The sequence below is a fragment of the Oppia nitens genome, unplaced genomic scaffold (genome assembly GCF_028296485.1).
Source record: "Oppia nitens isolate AA-2021 unplaced genomic scaffold, nextdenovo-longstitch-racon4-pilon3 scaffold13_pilon_pilon_pilon, whole genome shotgun sequence".
Taxonomy (NCBI): Eukaryota; Metazoa; Arthropoda; class Arachnida; order Sarcoptiformes; family Oppiidae; genus Oppia; species Oppia nitens.
Window position 1 is genome coordinate 785,669 of NW_026533192.1, and position 11,778 is coordinate 797,446.

Consider the following 11,778-nt stretch of genomic DNA (forward strand, 5'->3'; position numbering starts at 1 on the left):
ACAATATTTTTTTTATCTCAATTGCGTAATAATATTTACTTACTTTTTTAAAATTGTTAAAAAATACTTTAACATTCAAATAGTCATTGTAACTAAAAAGTTTCTAAAAATATATATATAGTATATTGTGTATTGTTATCATAGATTACAAATGAATTAATTAAACTACTATTTGCTTATAGTTTTCTGAGTTGTTTGAGATCTATGAAAAAAATAAAATAATTATTAAATCAGACAATAATTGACAATATTGATAAAACTTATTTGCTAATTTCTAATAATTATCTAAATTAGATTGCATAATATTTTTATATATACATTATATATATTATTTTGTTAGTATTAAAGTATATAAAATAATAGTAAAATATAGGCTCTTTAAATGTATTATATAATAGATTAGAAAAGTATAATGCAGTGCTCAGATGCGAAATATTGTACTTTATATCAATTTATTTATTTATTATAATTATATACTACTATATTTAATATTAAAAAATAATTTTACATATGATTATTATTTCATTAAATAAAATATTAACTATTTTATCACAAATTCTAAGAAAACAACTGTTATATTGTAAATATATGATATATCCTCTTAAAAATAAACTAAATATATTTAGACTAAACTAATTAGAAAAAAATTCAAAAAATGTTCTCACAATTATAGTTTTATTTTTAAACTTATAAACATCCATAAGTTTCAAATAGCACTAAATATTTTGTCAAATATTTTATGATAGGTTTGTGAAATTTGAGTGATTTAATAATAATTACAAAACTTAATTTCATGTACTTTGAGCTGATCTTAATAGACGTTTTATCCGGTGTTTATAAAAAATAGTTTAACTATATTTATTAAATTTGATTATATAAACAATTGTGACAACATCTACAAAATATTCAGTCAAACTCTTTATGGTATATAAATTGAATAAATTATTCCTACAAAACAATAGTAAATTTCGTTTAACTCTAATATAGTATTCATAAGTTAGCATAGCTTTCATAGAATTGAATTTGTAGTTCAATCAGAAATGTTAGCGATTACTAAATTAATCATTATTTTTAGTTTTACAGCAATCACTGTATGCAATGGTTTACAATCGGATCCATTTATACATCACGTCAAACGACAGGTCAACTCATGGACACAATTACAAAACGATGGACCGGTAGTTCAGCCAATAATGAGACAGCAGATGGTGCCGCCATGTGATCCTCATTCAATGGGTTAGAGATAATTAAGTGATGAGATAACTAATTGCTGAACATTTTTTTCTTATATCACAGGATCGGTATTTAAGAGGTCAGCCCTAACGCCTCAAACATCTAACGCTTTCCCGGGTCTTGAAAAATATTATCTCAGCGAAGATCAAAGTGATGTCACATTTGTTGGCATAAATGGTACTAAACTGCCGGCACATAAGTTTGTTTTGGCGGCCAAGAGTTCAACTTTTGACCAGTTCTTCAAAGAGACTCCTAATAAAAATCAACACAACTTACAGGACATGGGTTACGAAGACAATGTGTTTAAGGTATTACTTCATTATCTTTACACAGAACAGCTAAAGTTAGATGAAAGTGAAAATCGGTATGAGTTGGCACGTGATGTCTACAAGATTGCTCGCAAGTTTAATGTCGATGGACTCATGAAACTGGTAGAGCTTATGTTCGGTCAGACCATAACAATGGATAACTATCTGGAAGTGCTTAAGTATGCCCAACACAATCAAATGCACGATTTGATGAGACACTGGACTGGATTTGTTTTTCAACACTCGCCGCAAATTATATCAGACGAGGCTTTCATGAATGAGACGGTCGATACGGCCAAACAGGTCCTAATGGCGCTCAACGCTCAACCAAATTATATATTATCAAAGATCAAGAAAATACTGGCGGATAATCCGACACTTCGTGTCCAACAATTGCAATCTATAGTTCCCGTCGATCGTTGCAATATTGATGACTTGTTGACGTTGAATGAGATCCAGATGTATGACCAGACATTTTTGCTCAATGAATCCGTCAAACGATTCAAGATTTTGCGCGACATTGAGTGTCATCGCATACCGTTTCCCAGATTTCATATGAATGATCCGATGGCACACAAACAAAATATGGAGTCTATGATGTATAAGCCAAATATGGTCAGTAATGGTCAACCTAATCAACCAAATACTTTGAATACCCAAACAGTTGAAGAAAATTAATTAATTAACTAATGATTATTAATTAATGATGTTTTATGACTATCTATATTGGATTTAATGTTAAATTAATCACATTAATATTATTAGATAATTTATATAAATGTATTTTCAGTAAATAAATAAATATTAAAATAAATTTAATTATGTATTAGTAATGTTACAAAATGATATAATTATTAATAAATATATTTTACAAATTTAATTTTATAAGTTAATTACATTATAAATATAAAATTAATATATTTTCTAAAATGTTTGTATTCACATATTGTTTAAGTCAAATATTGTAGTTGTATTTATAAAACTAGAACAAATGTATTTTATATATTTAATAAATTATGTTTAATTAGGTTATAATATTATAAATTAATATATGTTTTTAAACAAATAAAATAAAGAGAAAATAAAAACTATGTTAAAAAATATTAGTAAAACTTTGCTATTATATTATTATCTATTATTTTTAAGTTTTGTCATTATTAGTATAAAATGTGATCAAATATTATTGAAATTATATGCCGGATGTTCATCGCAGGGTTGTTGGAAATCATGCAATTATAGTGGAAGTAATAGACATATAAACTATTTTACTTTAAAATAACATAAATTTTAAAAATTAATTGCTATTAAATGTAAATTAATGAATAGACTCGACTGTAGAGAATGGGAAAGGTCTGTACAAAGCCGGTTGGTGTCTAACCCGACCCCTCACTCACAACTGTAATCCATATAACGCCAAAAACCTGTGTCTTTCACATCTTAAATGCATTACATATTGTGAGTCATTTGGACGGCTATTCAAGAAACGGGTGGAAACACCACATTCAGCCACCGATTCATTTCAGTTTGGTTACAGTGGACAACAAATTGACGAGGATCAATTTAAATAAATATGATTTTATTAAATATTATCATTAGTATTAATAATCTAATAAAAAGTATTTATAAATATAATATTATCCTTTAACATTATACATTATTTTTATCATAATTATTTAAGGATTTTATTAATAAATATAAATATTGCAAAATATAAGCTATAATATAATTATTTAATTGTATTAAACAATAAAAATATTAATAATTAAGTTATATCAATATGATTTTTCCTATTAATATCAGAAAATTGTTCATATTATAACTTAATATAACTTATATTTACAATAATAATTGCGATAGTACTGTACAATACCTTGAAATAAAATAATCGATACATTAATGTACTGTTTGTGTGTAACTTAAGTGTTATTGAATAGATAGCAAACCGGCACAAAATGTAGTTTTATCTCATGTATTTAGATAATGTTTAAAAAAACGATTATATTTAATTTTATCAATTATTATTATTTGTAATATAAGGTATAATATTTCAGATAAAATAATAGTATATAAAGTGTGAGAATCTACACTAAAATATTAATAAATAAAAATTATTATTTTTTAAATAATACATTAATTAATAAATACTATAATAGTTAAAAATGATAAAAGAAATAGTTATTACACTTATGATTGGATATTTATGCCAACCATCCAATGCTTATCTGGAAGTTAAGGGTAAAGAGTTTTATTTTGAGGGCAAAAAGGTATTCTTGTCCGGCGCTAACATAGCTTGGAATGAGTTGGGCTCAGACTGGGGTAATGGCAAGTATTGGCAGCACAGGGACAAAATGAACGAATGGTTGGCCGGTATTAAAGCTCACGGAGGGAATGTGGCCCGGGTTTGGCTACACTTTTGGGGATCAGTATCGCCTAAGTTTGACTCAAAAGGCTATGTTGTTGGCACTGATAGCCAAAACGATTTGATTAAAGAAATGCAGGCACTGTTGGACGACGCGGCCAAACATAATGTCTTTATTATGTTCACCATATTTTGCAGTTTGTATTAAACACGGTTTTAAATATATATATATAACTGTATTTTAAATAACTATTTTGCATAAATAGCTTCAATATTTAAAACTGATGATGGATTTATTACTGATGAATCTAAAATACAATCATATATTGAAAAAGCATTGAAACCAATGGTTGAAGGAGTTAAAGGTATGTTTACTAATATTTATATTAAATAATTAGATAATTAATAGCAATTATAATAATATGTTTATATTATAATATTTTTTAAAAATTAATTTTATTTTCTGTTTAATTTTGTGGACAAATATTTATGCACTTAATTTTATTTATATTTTAATAGGTAAGAAAGCACTGTTTGCTTGGGAACTGATGAATGAACCGGAAGGAGGAATGGATATCTGGCACCCGGACAGTGACAAACATACCTGTTTTGATATATATCGGTGGCAAAGAAGCAATAAAAACATGGGTTTCGAGTTGAAACATCCTATTAAGAGGTAATACATGTCATATTCTATATACAAATAATAATAAAAAATATTTATAAAGTTTCTAAACTTATAATAACTAATACATTATATTATTATTACAGTATTTTTATTTTAATGTACATTATTTTAATAAATTTATGTTAATTGTGTTACTATTTTACAGAGTATTGCGATTTTTCAATTGGTTGACAGCAGCCATCCATACCTATGACCCGAAATCACTGGTAACTGTTGGCACATGGAATCCCAAGACATGTACTAAACAATGCACCGATTGTTTCAATTTATATGACAACGAGTGTATGGTCAGAGCCGGTGGTAAAGCAAACGGAACGTTAGATTTCTATCAAATTCATTCCTATGAGTGTGGATCAGAACACCCGATCAAAAGGACAGCCCAACAATATGGTCTGGAGAAGCCGCTAATTGTAGGCGAGTTCTCAACCAAGAGATCGTGTGTGTCGGACTCGGCACAGGTGTACAAACATTACTATTTTAGCGGATACAACGGTGCCCTTGCCTGGCAGTATAATGACCATCACGATAATGATAGGGATAGTAGGGATGTCATCAATCATGGAATGGAAGCCATCAGACATGAAACAAGTAATGGTGTCATTGATATCAAAATTGATGGTTAATTGATAGTTAAAATTTGATTTCAAAATAGTTTGTAAATAATTTTCAATTTTAAATAAGTTTAATTAATAATAAGTGTTTTGTTTACTTTAGTAATATTAAAAATAATAACAATTATAATAATACAAAATATAAATTTATTATCAATTGAAAAATGTTATTTTATGACTACCAATTTAAACTAGTATAATTGATAACTTAACAAACTAGTATAATTATATATAATATATAAAATATTTTAAATAAACGTACAAAATAATTTACAAATTACAAATAAAAAACATTTTAATTATTTAATCTAGAATAACAAAATACATATGCTAACACAATTTGTTATTTTTATATTATAAATAAATTATAACTAATTTTGTTTAAATTATTTACTGTACATTCTTTAATAAAATAAAAAATAAAAATTTATTATGAAAAATTTTTTTAATAAACATTTTTTTACTATTAAATTATTTTCAAACAAAATGACATCAATAATTAAGTTTAGGCAAAATATAGTAATATTATTGATATTTATAAACCAAAGTACATCTATATTAAATTCAAGTTTTATTAATTATACGAGTAAGTCAAGTAATTTTTATAATATATTTTTTCATATTATTAAGCAGAAAATATTTAAAATAATTTTTTTTATCAAATTTATTTTTATTATAATTAGTTCAACGCTTAGCTCCCTATGAGTTACAAACAGATGACTATGAGTTATGCAGAAATAATCTCTGTTTTACTTATTGTGCACTTAATGTAAGTGATCCGCGATTTCAAGAGTTTGGACGTATACTAAACTACCGGTGCTTTACTACAAGAGGTGAGCCAAATGATGGCCAGTTTATTGAGTGTACAAATTCAATATTTACGAGTCATTGTTATCCTGACTACAACTGTGCCCATCCATGTGGTAGTATTAACTCATTGAAGCCCACGCTCTGGAATTATGTCCATTAATATTATAACTATAAAACCAATTAGTATTATAATTAGTAAATTATTGTACAGTTTTATTATAGATTATAAAATTTAATTCTTTAAGTTATAAATAAAAGTAATTTAAATAAATTTTTAATATAAATAATTTTAATAAAAAATTGTTTATTGGAATCAATTTGAAGACAAAATTTGTAAATTACTTTATTGATTATTTTTATCAAATAGAAAATAATTTAAATAATTTATTTGTAATATTGATATAAATACAGTATATATACTAATATTATAATATTATAGCTTTATTAAAAATTTATTAGATATACTATTATTACCATACTATCAATATTTTATTACAACCACATATTATAACAGTATTACTACACTAATTAAAATTAAGATAATAATTAAAATAAATTACATAATAATTAATTGTCTCAATTTAAAATTTCAGAGACATATTTTTAAGTTAAAAATAAAACATTTAAATTTTAATTGATTTTTTTAAATAGTGTTTTAATGAACATCGAATAAATTATATTTATATGTTTTACATTAATATTATAAATATAAAACGACTAAATGTTAGGTATGTTTAAAATTGATAAACTTGAAAAATGCAATTATTATTATTAATTATTATATTGATAATTAATAGTAACTTTAGATATATGTGACTAAAATTAGTGTTTTATTGAATGAAATATTTGCTTAAAAGCATGAAAATATGTGATTATATTTTGTTAAAATAGTCAAAATATGTGGTTATATTTAATAACAATTTAAAAATTGTGTTACAATTAATGATAAATTAATATTTTTTTTTCTTATCAATACTTAAATTCTCATAAATTAAAATTATACAACTTTTAAATTCAGTATAAATTAAAATCAATACAAATAAATCTTTAAATCTTATTTTCTTTTAGTAGACATTAGAAATTAGTAGAATTTTAGAAAACATAAATATTATGATACAGTATTTGTCTGAAATTATGAAATAGTAATAATGTATAATACATTGCATAAAAATAAAATGCTTGTTATTTATTTTAAAATATTGAAAACAATAATACATATACTAAATAAACATAAGAAAAATGTATTTTAACTATTATTTTCCATTATATTATAGTTATTTGCAAAATATGTGCTTATATTTGATAATATTTGACTACCTTTTAAAATATGTTGTTATATGTGTTTATGTGACTAAAACTTTTGCCATAATAATCAGTTTTCAATCAATTGCTTATATATCTAATTATTTTGTTAATATCTTTAATCACTAAAAATATAAGTTATATGTGAAATAAATGCTCTAATAATTAACTAAACAGATAGCACGCAAATAATTACACAATTAATTGCATAATATTTCATAATTATATTTTTGTTTTGTTATAATGTGTTAAAAACAAAAATACATATAAGAACTAAAAACTAAATAATATTTTATTTCTTATTATTATTTTACTAATTTTAGAAATGTCTGTCTATTTAATAATTTATGTAATTTGTTATCTACTTTATTAACAGATGAAGCATTAAATATGATAAATAAAAATATAGTAATAATAATAATATAAAGAAAAAATAAAAATAAAAATAATTTTGATTAATGTAACAGTTATTTGAAAAATAGAGACAAATAGTAATAAAACTAACCGAAGAATCCAAATGTTAAACAAATTATTAATAAAAACTTTAAGCAATAAGTGCTGTTATATTCATTGATTTAAATATACATACAGTTTATTAATTTCATAGTTTTTCGAAGAAAATTACAATTATTTGCAAATTTTTTATATTTTTATTTTGAGATATAAACATAATTTATAAAAATAGATTACTTGATGGCCAATTAAATAAAAAAAAATAAAAATAAAAAATAAAACAAGTTTGATAATAAACTTTTCCACACTTTCCATGTCATGTATGGAAACTGTTGGGCAAAAAGGAGATCCATTGGAAAAGCATTTGTCACAAATGGGTCCAAATTACAGGAACCGTTGATTCGTCAAAACCATTAACATTTGATTCAACATATATTGCAGACATTTATTGTCTTTCGACTAATTGAAACAATCGAAAAGCCTTTTAATTCAACAGTCAATCAAACAATTCAATCGACAGATATCTCGAAAACAGTTGGACTCACTTAACATCAATGACAAGACTCCGATTGACTTCACTGATTGATCGTTCAAATCGATGGCAAAAAAGTGAAAACATTCCTTGATTTTGGATCAATATTTAAATAGTATTACTAAACAATATATTTAAAAATATTTATTGCATTACAATTAGTTTTTATTTAACTAAATATTACAAAATTACATTATAATTAAAGTACTGGAAATTAATTTTTTAATTAAAAACATTGATAGAAAATTATTTTACAACACTAGTAAAAAAACAAGCTAACTATATATGAAGGCATAATACAAATACAAATATAAAATATCATTGATAACATATTTTTAAGTGAAACAAATTGTAGTAACAAATAGATTACTAATAGTAATATATCGATTATATCCAATAATATATCTTCAATCATATCGAAAACAATTTATAGACAATATATCATAATTAAAATTTTAAAAATTGAAATAATGATTATATAGTAAATGATTAGATAAGTGAATCAAAGTACAGTATTATAATTATTTTACAAAATACTAAAATCAATTTTTAAAAAAAACATAAAATGAAATAAAATTATTGTTTTTTATTGTTGTTGTTATTGTTGTCAAACAACTCGTCAGTGTATCGTTTGGGTCTCTTTGACACACGTCTGGACCGTTCACGCGATAGTAGTTCCTGTTTAATGACTGAATCGTTGTCAATGTTAACCGATCGGTGGCTAAATTGCAAACAAATTGTATATATATAAAGGCAAACAAAATGTCTAACCGTTCGGTCGAAACAATTATGTGTCCGTTTGTGGCCGTAATCTCGTCTATAGCCGCGTCGTCGACAGCCGTATGAATTGGCGACAAATCGGGCCAATAATATCTACAGACAAAAACAATAAAATATATAAAATTAAATGTTTTATATTAAACTAAATATAAATGTCAGAACCTATTGGTAGGCCAATAGGCCAGAAGTGGACAGTTGTCTATCGGGTATAAAGTTTTATCGCAAATGATTATCAGTTCATCATTATTGATGACTTTGATCTTTGATTTATCTTTTAGTAGTGCATTGTTAAGCACGAGATACATGTCATCGACGGTCGGAGTCTTGATGTCCATATAATGAACTAAATATCTTTTGAGATCAGCAATGGTTACAATCGTTTGATGTCCATCACCGGATCCGCCGCTGCCGTCAACATCAGTGGCTTCAATGTGAACCCATTGTTGAGGATTGGGTGACGTATCCGATGTCTCAAAGAGTTTGGCGCGAATTCGTTTGATTGTTGTTGTCGTCGACGATACAGACATCACATCTGAACAACAGCTGATCCTAACAATAGTTGTGAAGAGACTAAACAATTGACGACAAAAAAAATTAATTCAAAAAAACAAAACTTTTTATTTTGTCATTTGTTTCAATAGATTTGTCAACTCATGTGTCAAAAGATTTATAACATTTGATTCACAAACAATGTTACGAATTAAATGAAAGTAAAGTTTTTTAGAGTTAAATAATTCAAAGTAAAAATACATTTAGTGTTTTCGGCAATTTTTCCCCATTTTATTCTCCATAAGTACCCTATTTTCCCTGCTCTCTGGGAATTCCTAGGAATCCATTTCTTTGTGTTAACACAACTATTGAACCCTAAACAACAAATTTAATTATAAAGTTTACAAAATAATTGTTATATTAAACTCTATTTTAAATGGTATTCTTAAATAGTATGATTAAATTTATTGATTTCAAATTGATTTTTAAAAAAATATTTCACTGAAATTTTATTTTTAATATTTAAGTTTTGGTACTATTTATTGCAATAATTTAGACATATTTTCCTTTCTAATGATTAAAAAAGGGAAATAAAATATTTTCCGGAAAAATTAGAGATATTTTATTAGGGAATTCTCTCATTTGTAATTTTATCCGAACTCTAATTATATTACATAAAAAAAACATTTTTAGGAAAAGGTTTTGCAAATTATGTTAATATTAAGTAACGTTATATTTGGCGACAATTTATACGACACATGACTTACTGTCCAAATGATTGATACAAATGTTTAATCATTTGGTTTGTCTCTCAATAATTCAATTGTCGGCCAATTGTTGCGGACATTAGGTGTTATCGGATGTCTGTTACAAAACATCGGTCATTAACGCCGAACCATAAGATGTGCGTAAAGTCAACGCAAGTTATGGACACTGTCCAGAGCGGTGAAGTCAATTCATCGGTCGGCGACGATTCGGACACTTCTTCATCATCGGATGCAAGTCCTCATCATCGGGAATGGTTTGACCGATTGCTGGACTCGATTCCCGAGACACCTATTGGCGACCGATTACTGAAAGATTTAGTCGCTTTCTACGGATTGTTCATTCAAATCGGTAAACAAATGAATGACACGATGTATCAGATGAAGTCCTTAGAGGACTCGGTTCGCAAACAGCGGTCGATTGAATCGCTTTTCGCCCGACAGTTGCGATCATTGCGTACGGCTATTGCCGGACATAAGTGTCGGTCGATGAATGACACTAAAGCTATGGCTAATCTGAAGTCAACTATTAAACGATTAGATGAAAAGCTAGATTTGGTTGACCTATATATTGAACAATCGGAAAGAGAGATACATCTTCTGGATCTGCATTTGACAGCAATGCGGACACTTCTTCATAAACTTAAAGAGTTTACCAACAATAGTGTGGTAACCGTAGGTATCCATAACAATATCGGCGATCGGATTATAAGCGCCAATAGATTATTGGCCAGAAAACAGTCTATGAGAGACCGAAGAAAGATATGAGATTACCGATCAATTTATTGGCCATTACTCGCACTAACGGCTCAAATATATATATAAAAACCAAATTATTATTATTACTATTTATGATTTGTTAATTGAAAAAATTTATTATTAGTTGATCTATATTTTTAATTTTATTAATAAAAAATATTTACTTTTTATTTCTAATTACTAATTAATTGTATTATAAAAAATTATGCAATTTATATAATCCGTATTACAATTACGGTATTTAAAAAATATATTATTTTTTATTTATAAAGTTTATACTTACAAAATACAGTATAATTACAAACATTTAGATAAATAAATTTATAATTATATTAGATTATAATTTTACATAAGTATATTACATAATTATTTAAATAAATATAGAGATGTACTGTAATAATTTATTTGAAAAATATTTTTTAAAATTTATATTTGACACTTGATTACCATTTATAAGCTATTATTATAATAAAGCTTAATACAAATTAATGAGTTTTAGATTTATATTTTGTTTAATAATTTAAATAACTTATTTAAAATTATATTAATACAAAACAATAGTTAAATATATCACTTATTTTAAAATAAATTACTTATATTTACAATTTTTTTATTTACATACAAAATATTTAGTTAGCCATAAGTTATAAATTGTATTATAATTAATTGTTGTTAGTTTATAAAAATATT

The 11,778-nt window shown here is 25.3% G+C and overlaps 2 protein-coding genes across 2 annotated transcripts; both read left to right on the forward strand.

Moving 5' to 3' along the window:
• The first annotated feature begins 958 nt into the window (after positions 1 to 958).
• LOC128958549 (kelch-like protein 40b) lies at positions 959 to 2,282 on the forward strand. Its single transcript, XM_054304432.1, has 2 exons — positions 959 to 1,236; positions 1,297 to 2,282. Exons 1-2 carry the CDS (start codon positions 1,041 to 1,043, stop codon positions 2,217 to 2,219), a joined length of 1,119 nt encoding a protein of 372 aa, XP_054160407.1. The 5' UTR covers positions 959 to 1,040; the 3' UTR covers positions 2,220 to 2,282.
• A 1,430-nt stretch (positions 2,283 to 3,712) lies between these two features.
• Positions 3,713 to 6,169, forward strand: LOC128959767 (mannan endo-1,4-beta-mannosidase-like). Its single transcript, XM_054305782.1, has 5 exons — positions 3,713 to 4,097; positions 4,167 to 4,265; positions 4,420 to 4,576; positions 4,734 to 5,206; positions 5,883 to 6,169. Exons 1-5 carry the CDS (start codon positions 3,728 to 3,730, stop codon positions 6,167 to 6,169), a joined length of 1,386 nt encoding a protein of 461 aa, XP_054161757.1. The 5' UTR covers positions 3,713 to 3,727.
• The last annotated feature ends 5,609 nt before the right edge of the window (positions 6,170 to 11,778 follow it).

What these genes read in the sequence shown, in the direction of transcription:
- LOC128958549 (XM_054304432.1), top strand. Translation starts at nt 1,041, where the DNA reads ATGTTAGCGATTACTAAATTAATCATTATTTTTAGTTTTACAGCAATC. An exon ending in ATGTGATCCTCATTCAATGG is followed by an intron (nt 1,237 to 1,296) that starts GTTAGAGATAAT and finishes CTTATATCACAG; the next exon opens with GATCGGTATTTAAGAGGTCA.
- LOC128959767 (XM_054305782.1), top strand. Translation starts at nt 3,728, where the DNA reads ATGATTGGATATTTATGCCAACCATCCAATGCTTATCTGGAAGTTAAG. An exon ending in TATGTTCACCATATTTTGCA is followed by an intron (nt 4,098 to 4,166) that starts GTTTGTATTAAA and finishes TTGCATAAATAG; the next exon opens with CTTCAATATTTAAAACTGAT. An exon ending in AATGGTTGAAGGAGTTAAAG is followed by an intron (nt 4,266 to 4,419) that starts GTATGTTTACTA and finishes ATATTTTAATAG; the next exon opens with GTAAGAAAGCACTGTTTGCT.